The 21814-nt window shown below is 36.5% G+C and overlaps 1 protein-coding gene across 1 annotated transcript in view; it reads right to left on the bottom strand.

The window, feature by feature from the left end:
* Positions 1-256: 256 nt before the first annotated feature.
* LOC126815068 (rhophilin-2) overlaps positions 257-21814 on the bottom strand; it is a 43202-nt gene continuing 21644 nt past the window's right edge. The window contains exons 3-13 of the mRNA XM_050540600.2: positions 10769-10897; positions 9882-9957; positions 9189-9266; positions 7958-8082; positions 6846-6954; positions 5388-5537; positions 4753-4848; positions 3543-3699; positions 2088-2328; positions 1259-1409; positions 257-283 (exon numbers count right to left, since the gene is read on the bottom strand). Coding sequence (XP_050396557.1) covers positions 257-283; positions 1259-1409; positions 2088-2328; positions 3543-3699; positions 4753-4848; positions 5388-5537; positions 6846-6954; positions 7958-8082; positions 9189-9266; positions 9882-9957; positions 10769-10897 — 1339 coding nt within the window. The remainder of the gene's footprint in view (positions 284-1258; positions 1410-2087; positions 2329-3542; positions 3700-4752; positions 4849-5387; positions 5538-6845; positions 6955-7957; positions 8083-9188; positions 9267-9881; positions 9958-10768; positions 10898-21814) is intronic.

The following is a 21814-nucleotide window of genomic DNA, read 5'->3' on the forward strand; positions in this document are numbered from 1 at the left end:
TCTCACAATTTGAACGTCATCTTGGTAATAAAGGAACTGTTCATATTAAAAACCCACAAAGGAAATCTAAACAATATCTATAATAAAACAACTTACTCCTGCGACACTGTCTGGTTCAATATCCGCTATAATAACAGGGGAATCCCCTCGTACACTGAAACCAAATCCTTGTCCTTGATCCCGATTTAACGAGACCAATCGAGGGGGAGACCATTCATTTTTGGCATTAAATATAGAAATAGGACCCTGAAAAACATCAAACATTAAATATAGAAATAGGACCCTGAAAAACATCCAAACCAAAACTTTATCAATTTACTGTAGAAATTCTTAACCTAGGATTCCAGGTGAATGTATGTATAAAGTAGATAAAGTACAATTAAGTACTTATATGTTTACGGTAGATAAATACATAAGTAAATAAAAAACACGTCCAGGTAAAAAATTCTCCATTTTACTTCATTCTGACATACATTAAATCATATAAGCTAGCTGTCTGCCTTCTATGGCCGTCTTCAGATATTAATAATGTATACAAAATTTTGAAAATACGATACATATATATATGTATATACATTCTTAGAATAATAAAATTTGCATGACAATGGATTGTAAATAATATTAGGTAACATATAACAACAGATTAAAAATATATAATACATAACATAGTCTTCCTGGTATAGTTTGACAACAGTCTATATGGGAATAGTTTGACAACAGTCTATATGGGAATAGTTTAACAGTGGTCAATACAGGAATAATGATATGAAATAAATGTTCATAGACCAATTATTTAATCTGGCTATAAAACTTAATCTTTCATCTTTGTTATATTTATAGCACAGCTTTCAAGATTTAATAGGTTTAACCAGAGGCCGTAGGCTGAGGTGTTAAACCTGTTAACGAATAAAGCGTACTATAAATAAATTGTAACATTGACACCTGCTCAACATGCTTGTTGTTATTGCACAGAAAACCCACCCCACTTCTCTATATGATTTCTACTAAAACTAGTGTAAACCAGTAAAAGTGTGCAATAACATTGAACATGTCTAGTTATTGCACGGTTAAGCTCCACCCAATCTATTAGAGGGAAAACAATCTGCTTATTCAACGAAAAGAACAAAGGAAGATTTCCCTGTCCATGTTACAATCATATATATACGTTGTGTGATAATTGTTGCCTGACAATGTCTGTCTCAAGTGTAAATGTCTAAACTTGCACTTGACAGGTGTAAATTAAATATATTACACTTACTAATCGTTTGAAGATATCTGTAACTTTAACTTTAGAGAATTCTGGAGTGACTGAAACAACATCATTTTCAGATTTACCCTGTATTCTGGCCACGGTTACCAGATCAGAAAAATCATCTTCTTCTTCTAGAGCGGAAAACTTCTTTAAAGCTCTGTGAAAATAAAATTAATAATAAATATATATTTCACATTAAATAAACTTCTGCTCCTATATTGGGCTAATGAAGACGAGCATATGCCATACAGTGTGATATGTGGGAAATTTTCCCCAGACAGCAACACTACGGCCTACTCTTGTATCGAATTCCAACTGCCAAGGGATATTTAACACGCACACCAATGTACACACCCAAACGACTAGACAGCTGTCCTTGTTAGGCCCTCCGTCCTGCTACACTGACAAGGGGAAACTACGTCGGAAATTCCTGATGAACTTTCTCGGCCAATGCAGGGATTGAACACGCAATCTCCAGGCTAGCGAGCCAGCGCCTTACCCACTTAGCCACCGTGGCTTCTAAACTTCTTTAAAACTCTTTATGTAAAAAACATATAGCATTAATAAATTAAACCATTTGTTCCTTTATATATATATTTCACAATAAATGAATGTGCAGATCTAGCAATTATTATATGACTGTGAAAATGCTTTCATGAATCTTTCAGGTTGAAATAGAGTCTTTCAACTTCAAATCAAATACAATCTTTCAGCTTCAAATAGATTTTTTCAACTTCAAATAGGCACTTTCAGCTTCAAATAGAATCTTTCAGTTTGACTGAATCTTTCAGTTTAAAATGGAATCCTGTAGAATATGGAAAATATTTATGCCTACCTTTCATGTGTTTTTTGTAAAATATCCCCGAAATGATCAACCTTTCTTAGCTGCTTACACAAGTCATGTACACGCAGTGCCTCTTCGTGACCTAATACTGATTCCTTTAGATGAGCTTTTCCAAGAATTTTTCTATCTTCACTGTTTGTGGGTAATTTTAGTCCGTTGTTTTCATCACGACCTTCGGCGCCGATCAATAAACCTTGAAACATGGTCTTTAACTTTTCAATATCATCGCTATCTGTAAATATATAAATATTTCCTTTGTGTTTAACATTTTAAAACTGTTGTTTTACGTTATATGTATTTTAATTGAAAAGAGCGCCCTGGAGCAGCTTCTTTGCTGGAACACTCAGCGCTATACAAATTGTTTATTATCAAAGGAGCATTATGGGAAATTATATAAAGAGCTGGCAGTTCTCACTATAATAGTTAAAAACTAGATAATGTAAAGGGAATTTGCTGAAAATTTGAAATTTGAGTCAAACTGATCCGCTCTGAACCGAGAATTTAGCGATTGAATTTTACGCTTAGCCTCGATCGTCAGTACTAAAGTCGGTACGATAAAAAACATAGTTCTGATTATCCATATTTGGATTTAATCATCAATGAGTGTTGAGCAGCAGATCTGATTCAAATCCAGTGAAAATCCGACACATAAAGATGGCATCAAGAGTTGATTATGGTCTTGTCATGTTAATGAATGTCTAATAAGAATTTAGATAACATTTCAGACCTAAAGAAAGATCTGCAATAGACAGATTTAGCTTTTGCATAATGTATGTTTAAATAAGATGGCATTGAGTATTGATTATGGTCTGGATAAGTTAATTAATGTCTAATTAATAATTTAGAGGTCAGCAGGAGGGGCTGATTGGGAGAATGGGTTTTGTGAAAAAAAAGACAGCCAAGTAAAATTCAGTATGAAATCAATGTTATTAAGAAAATGGATGACTATTACTAACAGGCATGGCAATCACCTTACTACAGGGTGTGCACAACTCAGAACACTTAAAATTCCAGGAGTTATTTACCAGATTCCAGGAGTTCCTGTATAGAATTCTACCGAAGACGAGTCAATTTACGGCGACCAACTCGTGAAGTTTTGAAGAAACATTCAATGACTACGTTTAGTTTTATATCTTAAAATATATAGCGAAACCACAAATGTTAATTTTCCTGTGGTTTCAAGCAGTAATCTTGTTTTTCCAGGATTTTCCAGTACTGGAAATCACATTTTCATTTTCCCTGAATTATTAAGGATTTTCAAGGAGTGTGTGAAACATGTACAATGGGTTGATGTTCAAACACCACAAATATTAAAAATCTAACTGAACAGAGTCATAGGAAATCAATCAATTGGCTTCTACATACACAATGTGTGTAGATGATGACTATCAGATTGATAGAATCAATGAAAATATAGAATTTATGAAAACTTAAACCAATAATTACCCTTCTGATCGAGTAAGCCTGTAGCTATATAATAATGTGCCAGGCCTTTATAAAAGTAGTGTTTTGTCTGGGCCATTGAAATCCATGAAAAGGGGATATAACTCTTCACCAACTCACTGAGCATCAATCTGTGGGTTTCACGATATTTTTCTGATACCTACAAAAAATAAACAGACAAACGATATTTATCTATTGCTATGACAGGCAATATCAAGGGCAATAACTCTGGAAGATATTATCAGAAATCATTGCTATTCATCATGTTTTATCATTTCAATAATGTTGAGAATACACATAAACCTTTCAATGATTGGATGATTTTAAATGTCTCTAGAATGTGGATAACAGAGAGATGACGGCAATATACGTTTTTATTTCTTGTGAGTGTAATAGGGGTCTGAGGGCTCCCTCCCGACCCCACCCACCTTTCTCTACTAGCTGCTATAAGGCTTTCCCACCTTTATTAGTAGCTAACAATGCAGCTTCTTGTACTATTCCAGTATTAAAAGCTAAATATCCCTTCTACTCCCTAATAACCCTTTCCAACTCCTCCGTCAACGTTATTAGTACCTACCAATATCCCTTCTACTCCCTAATACCCCTTTCTCAATCCCCCGTCAATGTTATTAGTACCTACAAATGTAGTTTCTACTAACCCTTTCTAACTCCCCTGTTAAAGTTATTAGTCATCTTCTACTAACCCTTTCTCACTCCCCTGTTAACGGTATTAGTACCTACCAAGGTAGTTTCTACTAACCCTTTCTAACTCCCCCGTCAACTTTGTAAGTACCTACCAATGCAGCTTCTACTACCACTTTCTACCCTCCCTGTTAACGTTATTAGTCAGTTTCTACTAACCCTTTCTAACTCCCCTGTTAACGGTATTAGTACCTACCAATACAGCTTCTACTAACCCTTTCTAACTCTCCTATCAACATTATTAGTGTTAATTGACCACACTATATTAAATTCAATGGCATTAGCCCAGTTTAGGAGCAGAACAGTAGGACGTTAAACCCCATTTCATTTCATTTCTATTTTATTCTCACTTCAATTAGACCATTACAATACCCATGTTCTAGCTTCGATGTACAGGATACTTGTGCACGCTTTACCATGACAACTAGATCTATGGCTGTACACACATATCATTACTATTCATATATATTCAAAGGTCATGAATATTCATGTTAACGTTATTAGTACCTACCAATGCAGCTTCTTGTGCTATTTTAGTATTAGCTATTATTCCATCTTGGACGGTCTTCATGATAAACTTCTCTAAAACACATTCCTGGGCTTGTGCCTAAAACACCAAATAAAACACCATTTACATTTTTAGGACAATATCTAACTTTTCATGGCTTTATCCACGCAAAAATATTATCTAATATATATAGATTTATTGACATTTAATTAAAGATGCATTATTTAAGATTTAGATAAAGAGCTGGGTGTTCTTGCCATAATAGTTCAAAAACAGATAATGGAAAATGAATATGTTGAAAATTTCAGTCAAATAGTTTAGAGAGAGAGAGAGAGAGAGAGAGAGAGAGAAATGTGGTTTAATATCCACTCGAAACAAACTAGGTCATTTCGAAACTAACACATGGTTCAATTTTATTTCAATAATTTGCTTGCGCATAGTGGTCTTTAGCAGTGGCAAGAAACCGGAGGACCTGGAGAAAACCCATAAGGTTGGACAGGTCGACCCAACTCCTTGTCATGTACAACCGGGAAATCGAAACCACGCCAGTTGACTCAATGACAGACCTTATGATACAGCTCGCACGTGCTAACCATTCGGCCATCTACCCTCTCCGAAAAAGTTATATGTTTAGTTACCTGCATCAAGGCTGCTAACATCGCAAGAGTCTGCGGTTGCATGTCCATACTTGGTGCATTACGAAAATGACATTCCAGATGGAGAAACGCTCCTGCAGCTTTTACAAAATATTTAATGGAGCCATCTAATCCAGATATTATCGTACGATCCTGTAATAAAACAATTTGAAAATTTAACAATCAGTGTGTGTACTAACTATAAAACAAAACGGGACAGTAATTTTAGAAAAATGATTTCAAGACCTATTGTTGGTTGGGTGGGTGGGGAGGGCGGCGGTCTATGAATAGTCCCATTCCCCAGTCCCCCAGGTAAATTTAATAGCCCTCACCTGTTTCAAGCCCAACAAAATATGAGGTGCAGAAATGCCAGCGTGGAAACTGTGGTACTTGCGAATATCTTATCGAAGGACCGTCAATCACCTTTAAACGTCACGGGACATTTAGCGTGAATGCAAATTTAACATATGAATCACGAAATGTGATCTATGTCATAACTTGCCCGGGCTGTACAGGGCAGTATATCAGTCAAACAGAATATTTGAGATCAAAAGTTGCTGTACACAAATCACAGTTAAAGAATCCAGAATATCGCATGATATCTCTTAGCGAGCATCTGGACATATGTACACACAACTTTAATATTCCCGTCCTACCAGCTCCTAAATGATTGCGCAAAACAGAGCCCTTATTCATGAAAACTTAAACTAAGATACAATTGAAATTTTAAGAAATACTGCAATTCGATTGGCTGACCAGTAAAATCAATTTGCATATTGGTCAGCCAATCGAATTGCAGTATTTCTTAAAATTTCGATTGTATCTTAATTTAAGTTTTCGTCAATAAGGGCCCAGTTAAAGAGGAACATTTCATACACCAATTTAGACCTCTGCTAAACAAATAAAATAGCCTAATTGATCTCTTTTTGACAAGTAGATAAATGAATAGTGTGTATATACATATTATATTTGTTTATTCAATCATCACTATTCATTCATTTATTCATTCATTCATGCAATGTAGTGTACCTCCATTGTGACATCACAAGGAAATGAAATGAAATGAAATGAGGTTTAACGTCCTACTGTTCTGCTCCTATACTGGGCTAATGAAGATGGGCATACGCCATACAGTGTGCTATGAGGGAAATTTTGCCCGGGCAGCAGCACTGTCGCCTACTCTTATATCGAATTCCAACTGCCAAGGGATCTTTTACGTGCATTCTAATGTATACACGGGACCTCGGTTTTTTGTCTCATCCGAAGGACTAGACAGCTGTCCTTGTCAGGCCCTCCGGACATCACATAGGTAACCTTGCAACATTATATATAAGCAATGGCTTCCTGATGAAATTATATTGAAACATGTAGAAGCAAATCGGTGTTATTTAAATATATTTTATACTATAATATATAATACTGTACATTAGAACAACTGCTATATATATAAAGATAGTTTACCTGTTTACAAGCTAACTGTGTATATAAGGCACCAATATTGTATAAAACACAGCCTTTCTCAAAACCTATAGCTTTCTGGGTACTGGGAACACCTGATAACGAGTCATACCTGTAACAAAACACAAATTAAAATCTAGTTGAATAACCAGGTAATTTTAGGTCTAACATGTGATATACCATTAATTAATTGATTGGATGTGGGAGGAAATCAAGATGTAAGGTAGATGACCCCGCAAAATGAAAGAAGGTTATGAATGTTGGCAAGAAACAGTGTACATAGTCTCAATTGTCAAGTACCATTGCTACGGTAATAAACGAAGTCTTGATATCAATTTTAACTTAATATCATTAAATGGCACTGATGTTCTAATCCATTCAATATATCCATCATCCGATGGTCTAGAGAGATGATTATAGGCTTGTCGTAGGAATATATGTCTAAATCATAATTTATGTAACATTTGAAGCCGGCAATAGGCTGATTTAGGTCTTACATAATGTATCTTTAATATCCATAATAGAGAGAAAGAGAGATGAAATGAAATGGGGTTTAACGTCCTACTTTTCTGCTCCTAACCTGGGCTAATGAAGACGGGCATACGCCATACAGTGTGCTATGAGGGAAATTTTGCCCGGACAGCGGCACTACGGCCTACTCTTATATCGAATTTCAACTGCCAAGGGATCTTTTACGTGCACGCCAATGTGTACACGGGACCTCGGTTTTTCGTCCCATCCGAACGACTAGACAGCTTTCCTTGTCAGCCCCTCCGTCCTGCATCACTGACAAGGGAGAACCACGCCGGAAAAAGGGAAAGAGAGAAATGGGGTTTAACTAAGACATTTCGGGATCTAACATATGGTTCAATTTTATTTCAATAATTCGCTTGCGTGTAGGGGTCTACACTAGTGGGAGGAAACCGGAGGAGCTGGAGAAAAGCCACTAATTTGGACAGGTGACCCTACTCCTTGTCACATACAACCTAGGAATCGAAACCACACCACTTGACTCAATAACAGATCTGCAGATCTAACGCACACGTGTTCATCATTAGGCCCCTCAGTTCCCCCCCCCCCTCAACACCTATAATAATTTTAAAGTTTAAGCATACCAGTGAAAGTGAATTGACAAATGTTTATCTGTGGGAAAAAATCTTTTTTCGATATAATAAAGTTGATTAAAATATTCAATCAACAAATCTAGACCAGCTGTATCACGTATTGGTGTACGGATTGCCTGAAAGGAAAAATACAGAAAATATACTATTAACAGATATAGACCTGTCGTATCACATATTGGTTTACGGATTGACTGAAACGAAAAATACGAAAAATATTTAGAGATATTTAAACTGCAAGTCGATCTAATTAAACACAGATCCTATTTTGTTTCGTTTTTATAGTTCAAAATTTTGTTTTACTTGTATGAACGAGTTGTTATATAGCATGCGTTCTGGTTGATGTGAGGGATTAGCCAATGAAATGGTTTGTTACGGCAAGTTTTTGGCGTGAGTTGCATGAAACTGTTGGTAACCCACTAGAAACGTCAACACTAATTGGTTAATCAAATGTCTGATGTCATAGGGTCAAAAGTCGCTCGTACAACCCATGACGCAACCTTTTACTACAACCGGTCGGATCTTCAGTTGTGTAGGGCATTAAAAGTATAAAAGAGACGAAACGAAATGTAGATCTGTATTTTAATCAGATTGAGACCTTATTTATAAACAACAATATCTGTCTTACTATATCTACACAATCACTTTACACCACCACATATTATATTCAACTACTTAAGTATTAATTTCAAATTCCCTTATATCATATACATATATAGACTGTTCAGTTTACTAAATACTTATTGAAACATTGCACCTGTGTATAATAACCCATTGATTGCTGTCCTATATAATTATTTTTATTTCTGGCTTACAATGTGTCAATATACTTTTTAATGAATAATAATAATAGTACATTCTTATATAGTGCATTCTAAAACATAACAATTTATACAGTAAAAAGCATGGCACATTTTCAACATGCTTTACAAAATACAATAAGTATGGTAATTCTACCCTACCTGCGTAATTCTATTCTGTGTAATTTTACCTGTGTATTTCTATCTGTGTATTTCTACCTGTGTAATTCTACCTGTGTTATGTCTAATTCTACCTGTGTTATTCTACCTGTGTTATGTCTAATTCTACCAATGTAATTCTACTCTAATTCTACCTATGTAATTCTGCCTGTGTAATGTGTAATTCTACCTATGTATATCTACCTGTGTAATGTCTATTTCTATATGTGTAATAATGTATTCTACCTGTGTAATTCTACACTTACCTGTCTAATAAGGTGTAATTCTTGTAGTTCAGATTGGAACAAGGCAGGATCTACACTGTAATGTTCTAATAGAAAATCCTGTAACAAAAAAACAAATACATAAAGTATTCTATGAAACATAAACTCATCAAAACATATTATTTCTCAGTTTTGATTTATTGCTACAAAAGAAGTTAAGATTTCGGGGAGAGAAATAGGGTTTAATGTTCAATCAACACATACTAGATAGTAGTTGCAGGTCTAACATAAGGTACAATTTTATTGTAATAATTCACCCTACTCCTTGTCAGGTAGAAACAGCGATACTTGACTCAAATGATCTCAAGCACCCCCCCCCCCCCCCAATAGGGTGAGTACATGTAGATATATATATTATTATTTTCATTGTACTGTAGGGACTGAAATAAAAGTGAAATATCTCAAGGTCACCATGAAATGAAAGTACTTTTCTGCACCAACTGGGGTAGCTTATTTTATAAAATGGCCAATTAAAAATATTCAACAAAATCGCAGGACACTCTTCCTGACAATAAAGTCTTTTATCTGAACTCACTGTATATCAGAGATAGAGAGAGAGAGAGAGAGAGAGAGAGAGAGAGAGAGAGAGAGAGCATTAGGCCACCAACCCTCACCAATGCAAAGAACATGATTGTGTGGTCGTTGTCATAGTGAAGATCTATTTAATTATCATACCTGTATCGGAACAGAACAATCAACTTCTGTTGTCTCTTTCAAACCAAGTGGTATCATAGGTACACATTTAGAACAACTGAAATATGTAGAAATAAATCACATTATTGACGTGTAGCTGATTCACATAGATTTCTGTAGAATACATTCTTCAAAATAAAATTTTATCAGACATTGAAATAAAGAAATGCCATCAATTCTTGAAGCTCTATATGACACCTTTTAATTAACAATAAAGTCAAAGGCAGTAAACAAATTGTGTCTTTTCTTTGTTTAGAGGTCACCAGAAAAGCTTCATAATTTTTTTAAATAATTAAGTAATTATGTCAACATACAAATGTACAAGTATCCTTTCCATAAGTATAACATCTTCCCGAATGTCAATGTTACCTGCCACAGGTAAATTTCAACGTTAGCGATTTCCGCAGTTCTCCGTGAGTAGTCATAACGTCTGCTAATAAACAAGCTGTGATGTCATTTTAGTCCTGATAAAGCCTAAATTTGTGCCTGAAAATGTCGGTGACAGGTGCCTCATGTCAAGGCTTGAACGAAATATATAATGTTTACCATCACAAAAATTAATCATGTAAATAACCCCAAAAATACAAGAAAACAAGAAAACTCTACATCCTGCGTCTGTGTACACCAAAAAATACCTTATTTACCAATTATTATATTTTCTAGACGGGATTATTCTGATAATTAATGTTAAGCAAATCAGGTCTTTTCCCAGTTGGCTAAGAGCTTTCGTGACAAAGATATCATAGCTCAAAACTTTTCTGGGACTTAATACGATTCCATGGAAACACCAGGCCCTGACTGATAATCAGTTACTTACTTGTGATGTTGTCATGGAAACACCAGGCCCTGATTGATAATCAGTAACTTACTTGTCATGTTGGTAGATATGTACGGAACTGTTTAACTCTGCTAACTCTTCTTTTAATAACTGGATGTTAGAGTTGAAGAAAGATAACTCCACAGCAACCTGTTCACGTAGTTTCTTGTTTCCAGTAGCTCTGAAAAATACAATAATGTAATTGATGAGATCTAATTGCCCTAGTCTGTCCATGTACGGTCGTAGGTAATATCAGGATCCTGTTTTGTTTCACATGCCAAATAAAACTTTGGTACATGTAGATCTCACATTTTACTGGAGGAAAGAAATGGAGTTTAACGTCCTACTATTCTGCACCAACATGGATGCTAATGAAGACGTGCATACACCATACAGTGTGCTACAAGGGAATTCTAATTTTAATCAGGCAATCCTACTCTGTGTGTCAGGTACAAGCCTGGATTGAAACCACACTACTTGACTCTGACAGAAATTAAATGAAATGGGGTGTAACGTCCTACTGTTCTGCTCCGTTTAAATTTGAATCGCTAATTCATCTAGGTTCAGAGTGAAGCAATTTGACTGAAATTTTCAGCATATTCTGTTTTCATTATCTAATTTTTTTAAAACTATTATAGCGAGAACTATCAGCTCTTAATCTAATATAACATAATGCTCCTTTATTTTTTTGTTAGATGTACATATAAATCTATTTAAACCCTCATGTACATGTACTTTATGAATGGTGCGTGAAAGGATTCCCAGGAGCCTCCATTCTGTGTATAAATTCTACACAGAGTTTCCCTTCATATTGTTGACAGACAGGTTGATAAAGTTAAATACTTAATTCAATAAGCCACTGGAGATCAATCAACAGAGTAATCTATAGTCAATACTTATTATATTTATATTATGATTAGGCTATACCAATTAGTGATTAGATTTATGTGATGAAAGCTGAAAGACAGGGTCAAACCTTCTACATGTATCTTCATCAGTCAACCAGCCCGGAAAGTAAACATTTACCCGGAACCCTCTTTCATTTCTGTCCAAACCAGAGAGAGAGAAATGGGGTTTAACGTCCACTCGACACAAACTAGGTCATTTCGGAACTAACACATGGTTCAAATTTATTTCAAGAACCTGCTTGCATGTAGGGGTCTTTAGCAGTGGGAGGAAACCGGAGGACCCGGAGAAAAGCAACGAGGTTGGTAGTCCAAACCAAATGTGATTAAATGGAAGCCAAACCCATTTAATGTTTAGTCCCAAATGATTTTGATAGAAATGGGGTTTAACATCCACTCGACACAAACTAGATCATTTTGGGACTAACGTATGGTTCAATTTTATTTCAATAATTCGATAGCGCGTAGGGAGGGGTCTTTAGCAGTAGGAGGAAAACGAAGGAGGACCCGGAGAAAACCCACTAGGTTGGTCAGGCGACCCTACTCCTTGTCACATTCAATCAGGAAATAGAAACCACGCCACTTGACTCAATGACAGACCTTATGATTTCATGCGCACACATTAAACCAATAGACCACCCAGTTCCCAACCAAAAACTAAAAACAAACTAATTGTGGCCTTAAAAGCAGTTTGATGTTTAACGCCATACAATATTGGTCTGGATATAATAGTCTATTAAACATAATCAATAGTCTTTATACAAACAATATTAGTCTGGATGTAATAGACTATTAAACATAATCAATAGTCTTTACACGGACAATAATCAGCCATTGTTAACGGCCAATAATTACACAGGAGTGGCCAAACATTAAATCAATTATCTTTATCATCTATGTAAACAATATGACCTGCTCTCGAGAATGACGAAATGAAATAGGTTTTACTTTACGTACATAAGCCATGCAGTGTGTTATGAAGGAAATACGGCAGGACTGCAGAGCTACGGCCGACTCCAATTTCGAATTCCAAAAGGCTCTTTTATATGCAATCCAACAGGTACATAGGACCCTGAATTCCAACTGTCAAAGGCTCTTTTATGTGCAATCCAACAGGTACATAGCGTCCTGTTTTTGTTTTTTTTATCCCATCCGATCGACTAGATGTTTTTCTTTGCCTAGCCCTCCATCTTGTACCACTGATAACAGGAAGCATGCTGGGAAATCACACAGAACTTTCTCGGCAAACACCTGGATCTAACCCCCGGACCTCCTTATTTTTCCTTTCAGTCAAGAGGGGTTGGATGGCCGAATGGTAAGCATGTGCGTGCTGTATCATAAAGCCTGTCATTGAGTCAACTGACGTGGTTTCGAATCCCCAGTTGTACGTGACAAGGATTAGGGTAGCCTGTCCAACTTTGTGGGTTTTCTCCGGGTCCTTCGGTTTCCTCCCACTGCTAAAGACCCCTACGCGCAAGCGAATTATTGAAATAAAATTGAACCATATGTTAGTCCCGAAATGACCTAGTTTGTGTCGAGTGGATGTTAAACCCCATTTCTCTCTCTCTTTTTTTTACTTTAAGACCAATATTTTTTGGAATAGTTACAGCAGTCTAATTGGTTCTTTTTTTGGGACCAGGAACTGATCGCTAACGGCTACTCATCTTGTTCTTCTTGGGATGCCGCTCTTTGAAAAAACCTAAGGCTCCGTCAATTTAAGTCCGATCGACAGTAAAATTGACATGCTTCTTCTTTGAACAATTCGGCACCGATTTGGTTAATTAGATTTTTGAATTTCAAGCAACAACATGGTCAGTTTCTGGTCCATAGTACGATTGTACTTGTTTACCTTTGATGGCCACTAGAAGTAAAACAACTTGAAATTTGGAATTGCTAAAAACCCTAACCAGTTAATACATTAAAATATATAAATCTGCCTATTGCAAGTCTTTCTTTTGGCTTCAAATGTTAAATAAATTATTATTTAAACATATATTAACATGTCAAGTTTATAATCAACTGTTTAGGTCACTCGATTACAAAGATTTAACGATAAAAAATGAAATGAAATGAAATGGGGTTTAACGTCCTACTGTTCTGCTCCTATACTGGGCTAATGAAGACGGGCATACGCCATACAGTGTGCTATGAGGAAATTACACGGGACCTCGGTTTTTGGTATCATCCGGAGGACTAGACAGCTGTCCTTGTCAGGCCCTCCGTCCTACATCACTGACAAGGGGGAACCACGCCGGAAAATCTGGACGAATTTTCTCGGCCAAAGCAGGGATCGAACACCCGACCTCCAGGCTAGCGAGCCATCGTCTAACCCACTTAGCCACGTGATCCCCCGATAATAAATGATCTATGCCACATCTTCAAACAGTCATGACTACGCGCAGATAAAAGTAACGTGACTGAAATTGTCAATATATTCCTTTTTCATTATCTATATTTAAACTATTACAGCGAGAACAACTGGCTCTTTATCTAAATATTACATAATGGATCTTTAAGTTTACACAAGTCAACAGATTTAGCTGGTATAAGATGCATAGAATCTGAAGCTTGTGTTTAACTTAGGATTTAAGACTTGTGTATGTAAATATATTATAGTTTTATACAGATATACATGTAGAACAACTGTAGCATACTGTGTTTAAATATAGATCAACTGTTAATATAGGTTTATGGTGTTGAGAATATATGTCAAATTCACACACATGCTGTATAGGTCTATCTGTGTGTTAGAGTGTATATCACCCTTCAGATGTTTCCTACATAACAACATATTATTACATAAGCATTTTAGTCTTTTAACATAGATATAACAGGGCATTATCTATATACACTCGATCATTATCCATGTATCTAATGGTCAAGCCTAGAAATAAGGCACCTGTCACTGACAATGTCAGGCACAGATTCAGGCTTTGTCAGGCACTAAACCTCTGGTGCCTGTCATTTTGTTAATACACGTCCAGCATTAAGTTGAAAATGTCAGGTACTAACTATTTCATTAGTGCCTGACATTTTGTAAGGTACATTTAAAACCGTTATTTCACTCTATATACAATCATTATTCATGTATCTAATGGTTTATGTCAACTAGTAGACTATTGCCATTGAAGAGACGACCACTATCAAGATTGGTCGCATTATTTCTGTTATGTCTTTTTTTGTAAATCATTTTTTTCTTTTTTAGTGAAGCCTGTACCATAACAGGCCCGGGACTGTACAGCACAGTGAACGTTAACGGCTGGCCCCCGGATCCATTCACTTGATTTGATATTTGTTTATTTGGTACAATATTACAATGTCTATTTTCTATCTTGTCCGAGGGTTTATCTTGTAGATTTTTGTTTTGTGTGTAGTGTGGTCCTCCTGGACTTACTATTAAAGCATAGATATACAGGGCATTATCTATATCCACTCAATATCCATGTATCTAATGGTTTAGAGCGTTAGCTTATCATTTGAATAAATGTCTTAATAATAGTTTATATAATAATTGAAGCCAGAAAAAACATCCTGCTATAGGCATATTTAGTTCTTTAATTCAGGAAATATTGTCGGGGGTTGGATGGCTGAATGCTTAGCGTGCGCGCGCTGTATCATAAAGTCTGTCATTGGGTCGACTGGCGTGGTTTTGAATCCCTGGTTGTACGTGGCAAGGAGTAGGGTCGCCTGTCCAACCTTGTGGGTTTTCTCTGGGTCCTCCGGTTTCCTCCCACTGCTAAAGACCCCTACACGCAAGCGTATTATGTAAATAAAATTAAACCATGTGTTAGTCCCGAAATGACCTAGTTTGTGTCGAGTGGACGTTAAACACCATCTCTCTCTCTCTCTCAGAAAATATTGTCTAGAAGAAAACGACAAACGACGATCAGTGGCTTTCAAGAGGAAATAAATCAACACAATCCATCTTTCACCGTTCGAAAATTATATGAGATATGATCAATAAATAAACATACTAAACTTAGGCTGCCTGTCTACAGTTAGCTCCGCTTGAGAACAGACACTAAGCTAGTGGACCGACATTTTAATTCCTAAATCGACCGATTTTAGTCGAAAACACTAAGTAAACTTTTGATTATATGTGAACGATCTGACCATACTAAACTTAGTCTGCCTGTCTACTTTTAGCTCCACTTGAGAACAGACACTTAGCTAGTTGACTGACATTTTAACTCCTAAATCGACGATCTTAGTCGAAAACACTAAGTATATTTTAAGAAATTTGAGAAGTATTTTTTCTGCTTCCATTTAATAAAATTAGAAAAGTTTATTTAGTCTTTGTGTGTATGACAAATGTGAAACTGAGTAGAAACGCCTTACAAAACAGTATACAAATTTAGGGCCGAGATCTATTATTGAAGTATGAAGTGGATGGATCCATGTGTGCAGTATGCTAAATAAATAGCAAACGGAATTTGAATGAAGATAATTATATTCTATTTAACAATAAACCTATTCACTCCGGGTAAATAAATCTCTACTGTATGACATATCTATTAAATAATGAACTGTCTAAACATATTCAAGTGTATATAATACTTACAATCATGGTTTATGGAATTATTCAACCGTGATTACTTGCATTAAATGGTGTCAAGAGTTTCTATTATACATGGGTATATAAAAAATGTCGATGAAACACCTGAAGTTAATTTGAATCTGATAGGTAAAAAGCTAAAATGATTTTAGATAAAAAAAGCGTAATTGCATTATTCAATTTTTTATGTTTTTTTAATTGAGTTCTCACGTTATTGTACTCTGAACTCAAACTAAAAGGGCTAATTAAACTACTGTCGTTTTGTCTGTCGTAATTCTACTAGTGCTTGAATAAATGAACAGCAGAATATAATTTTATATAATTCAATTTCATCATAACATACCTTATTTTTGGGAGGTGGGGTGGGGTGGGGAGGGCTGGGCTGGGCTGGGCTGGGCTGGGCCGGGCTGCACATTTACTAAGTGCACCAGAGCCCTCATGCGGTTTAATCCGCAAATCGGTGAAAACCCAGGTATGTTATAAATACTTATCAAGCTATAACGGTAAATCTATTTGATCTTTGGGGTATATTCTATGCTCGGAATCACTTGCAGTCTGAAAGTCAGGGGCGGCTTTGGATATATACAGGAGAATTTGGGGTTATTCTTCTGAAAGTTTTTCTTTAAACCTGTAAGGGGTTATTCTTCCAAGGTAGGTTTTTTTTCCATAAGAAAACATGATATAAGGTTCCTCTTACTGGAATTCTGGAATTTTCTCATTTTATGTACATGTAAACATAGACAGTTTATAAGCAAGATAAAGTCCTCGACTTCGTTTATACAGGGGAAGAAAAACTTCAGAAAAATTCCTCAAAAGAAAAAACTCAGCCTACCGGCCGCTGTTTTTCTTTTTCTCGGGTTATTTTCATCAGTCTTTCTTTCCCCCACATAACCTCAGTCTCGTGCTTTATCCTACACAGAATTCAGGCTGTTTGTTTTTTTATTAAAGTCACAACTTTAAGTGTTTCTTTAATAGATCACAAGAGGTATTTGATGTATATTTAAATAACTTAACATCTATTTTTTTGTATACAAACAGATTTCAAAGTGGTAAATTTACACAGAACTAGTCGAACCTGTTAATATTATTCTTCCTTCTAAATCTCGTAAATATAAAGTTACAAATAATGACAAGGTCTCCTTTAGTCTTGTCCTTTTATCGTGGCATGAGTGAGGTCTCAAATGAATTATTTTGACTTTTTAATTCAGGTCAGTTCTATATAAAGCAAAATGACTGCACCACAGACAACAATACAAAAGCATGGTATAAGATAGGAGAGAGAGAGAGAGAGAGAGAGAGAGAGAGAGAGACACACACACACACACAAACTAGATCATTTCGCGACTAACACACGTTTCAATTTTATTTCAATAATTTGCTTGCACGTCGTGGTCTTTACATGTAGGTGTGGGAGGAAACCGAAGGACACAGAGAAAACCAACGAGGTTGGACAGGCGACCCCTACTCCTTGTCACGTACAACCGGTGAATCGAAACCATGCCAGTTAACTCAATGACAGACCTTATCAATACAGTGTGCACATGCTAACCATTCGGCCATCCAACCCAATCTTTATTATGAAGCGGGAATAGAAAGGTATTTAGGCTGAATATAGTAATAGAATCTGGTGGTATATATCATTATAATTGTATATACATAAGCCTGGGGGGAATATTAGTTTTTATACCACATGTCAACAATAAAACAACAAAATGACAGACGGTTTAACTTCTGACCTTGAGCAAACACAGGTCAAACAATAAAAGAAATATAAATAAATTATTTATGTAAATGTTATTTTTAATGGCTATGGTTTCATCTACTGCAATTCCTTGTCCTTTCTAGTGGTGGGTTACCCCTGACAGAGCTATGTAATTGCCAGACATTTGTAGTGGTGGAGTATCCCTGTACCACCTAAAACAGCCTTGGAGTTGTTCAGTACCACTACAGGAATCATGAATGTCCACTGTCAGACAGTTTGTGCGGTGGGTTACCCCTAATAGACACGCATTTTGGGCATGTCTGTTAGGGGTAACCCACCACACAAACTGTCTGGCAGTTGGAATTCGCAATAAGAGTAGGCCATATCCCTTCTGTCCAGGCAAAATTTCCCTTATAACACACTGTATAGCATATGCCCATCTTCATTAGCCCGGTTGGAGCAGAACAGTAGTACAATAAAACCCCATTTAATTTCATTCATGCCCGATATAGATCTACCTATACATGTAACAGGTATTTAAGTTATTTCTAGTATTGCTATATAAGGGTATCACCTGTATTTATATCTCTACCAGTTAATTACAATGTGTCAATCAATCAATCAATCATATTATACAGGTGTGTCTAGAACTAACACTGATATACACCCAAAGATAAACCTTTATTATTAATATATACAGGTATTTTACTCTCAGGTAAGATAAAAACAGAGGAAGGGACAAAAAGGTTTAACATTGACTGAACACAAACTAGGTCATTTTGGGACTAACTTATGGTTCATATACAGTTGTTTTACTCTCATTGGGGGGAGTTAATAATGTACAGGTACATGTATCTTACTCTCAGCTAAGGGGGGGTTGGATGGCCGAATGGTTAGTACAATGTACGCGCGCGCTGTATCATACGGTCTGTCATTGAGTCAACTGGCGGGGTTATGATTCCCCGGTTGTACATGACAAGGAGTAGGGTCGCTGTCCAACCTCGTGGGTTTTCTCCGGGTTCTCCGGTTTCCTCCCACTGCTAAAGACTCCTACGCGCAAGCGAATGATTGAAATAAAGTTGAACCATGTGTTAGTCCCGAAATGACCTGGTTTGTGTCGAGTGGACGTTAAACCCCATTTCTCTCTCTCTCAGCTAAGATAATGACAAACTAATGGGACTAACATATGGTTCAATTTTCTTTCAATAAAATTCATTTGCGTTTAGAGGTCTGTAGCAGTGGGAAGAAACGGGAGAAAACGCACGAGGTTGGACAGGCGACCCTTCTACTTGTCACGCATATGAGGGGAATCGACGCAAAGGCCACTTGACTAAATGGCAGACCCTATGATACAATGCGCATGCGTTAACCATTCAGCCACCCAGGCCCCCTGTAATTTAAAACTTATCCACATCTGTACACAGTACTAAGAACAAACTTTTCTGCACCTATTACAGTCCATGGCCCCAAAAAAGTAAATTATATACAAAAATTGAACATTGTTTATTTTTTCTAAATTTGTAAGCTCTTTTTCTTTTATCTGAAGTAGTTTTAATATATTTTATATTTTTATTTGAAGTATTTTTAATATATACTCTTCAAAAAAAGTAGGGGATATTCAGAAACAATACAAAACTGCGGAAATGCACTGCTGTTTTTATAAGAGGTAACCAGTGTATGTTAATAACAGGTCAATTGCCTACACATGAACATAAACAGCTCATATGGGCGGCTTATCTGACGGCCACATTTCACTTGCAAAGAGATACACTATGTCAAAAGTGAAAATAGACGTTTTGATTTTTGTCTTAATAATGAGTAATCGCTCCACCAATCCTCAGACATTCAGCAATTCGTCGTGGCATGCTCCTAATCAACAGTCCAATCACGATTTGGGGAAATGCTCTATAAGGGAAACTTACCCCGGGAAAGGTAAGGACTCATGGACAATATGGTGACGCTGGAGGTAGTCATTCACAACACGAGCGCTGTGGGCACAGGCATTATCATCTTGAAAGATGAAACGTCGAGCAAAGGGCAGAACTATCAGTGCCAGGATGTGGTCACGGTAGTACACACCAGTGACCCTTCCTTAAACAAAATGCAAGTCCTTTATGCCAGTCATGGTGATTCCTCCCCACACCATAACAGACCCATGCCCGAATCTGTCATGCTGTGTGACATTAACGTTAGCATGACGTTCATTTACACGACTCCAAACGCAAGCACTCATCTGAAAACATTACACGCGCCAATCGACAATTACCCCAATTTCTACGCTGCCTACACCATTGACACCTGTTTGCCATGTGCTGGCAAGGTAATGGAGGCACAACACGCGGACGTCGCGCATGCAAATGGGCTGCATGTAGCCGATTTCTAATCGTTTGGGGTGTAACTCGAATTCCTGCAATTTAGTACAATTTTACAGAAAGCTGATTGGCCGTTTTTCCTTGATTTCGCAGGATGTGTGTACGAATGTATCGATCCTGGGCTTGTGTAGTGGCTCTAGGATGACATGAACGAGGTCTATCATCAACATTGTGTGTTTGTTGGTACCAGTTTCACTGTCTACTAATCACAGACTCTGACACATTAAGTATGTTGGCTACTGCTCGCTGTGCAGAACCCATTTGAAGCATGCCAACAGCACTTAGACGTTAATCATGTTGAAGATGTCTCATTGCAAATAAAACGTAACACACTAAAGCAAAGATATGCTAAACAGTAAATCTTATGCAAGAACCGATAGGAAAGCAAACATGGATAGATAAACCAGCACGCGGCAGTTTTCATCAACCCTTCCTTGAAGTGTCAAGTTTGACAATGAACCCCTCCCACGTGTATGGAGCTATTGTGTGTCTCGCGTGCAGCTCAGTTGTTTCTGTTGGGGCGATAAGTTCTTCATCTGTGAACATACTCTCAAAGCATGTCCATGACTATTTATCATATCACAACCTGCAAAGATATTTGCATTTCAATATCCCCTACTTTTTTTTGAAGATTATATTTTATATTTTTATTTGAAGTATTTATTTTATAGTTTTTCTGAACTGAACTGGGGTTTATCTCCACTCGACACAAACTAGGTCATTTTGGGACTATCACATGGTTCAATTTTATTTCAATAATACGCTTGTACGTAGGCATCTTTAGCTGTGGGAGGAAACCAGAGGACCTAGAGAAAACCCACGAGGTTGGACAGGCGTAATAAAATAGGGGTTAATCCTACTAATTGTTTAATATCCATATTAAAGGGATATTAGGTGAGATTTAGTTAAAGAGCTGACAGTTCTCGCAATAATAGATAAAAGATAGGTTGCCAGGCAACGCCCGCAGCAACTAATTTTAATTTATAAATTAAAACAGTTTAAAGGAGCATCACATGTAGGTAAGACTAGTTAAAGAGGTGACAGTTCTCGATATAATACTTAAAAATAGATAATGAAAATATACTGAAAATGTTAGTCAAATTGCTTCACTCTGAACCAAGATATCTTAGCGATTCAATTTTAGACTTGCCTCGATCATCATTACTAATGTTAGTTCAATATTGGATATCAGAAGCCTATCTTTTCACGGTAAGATAACAACATCAATGTTGATTTAAATTGACCAATAAGTCGTGTTTGTAATGTTGAAGACTGTGGATGATATTGAGTTAAAGACTTAATTGCCTCCTTTAACTCCATGCATACAGGGTGTGCACATCTCAGAACATTTTTTTTACGCTTGAAGAACATTGTTTGATTGACTTTCCAAGAAACATCCAATGACTATGTTCAGTTTTATATCTTAAAATATATAGCGAAACCACAAATGTTAATTTTCCAGGAGTTTTAAGGAGTAATCTAGTACTGGAAATGACATTTTCATTTTTCCAGGATTTTCCAGGAGTTTCAAGGAGTGTGCGAACGTGGATACAAAGACTTGATA

Source organism: Patella vulgata, chromosome 3 (genome assembly GCF_932274485.2).
Source record: "Patella vulgata chromosome 3, xgPatVulg1.2, whole genome shotgun sequence".
Lineage (NCBI taxonomy): Eukaryota > Metazoa > Mollusca > Gastropoda > Patellidae > Patella > Patella vulgata.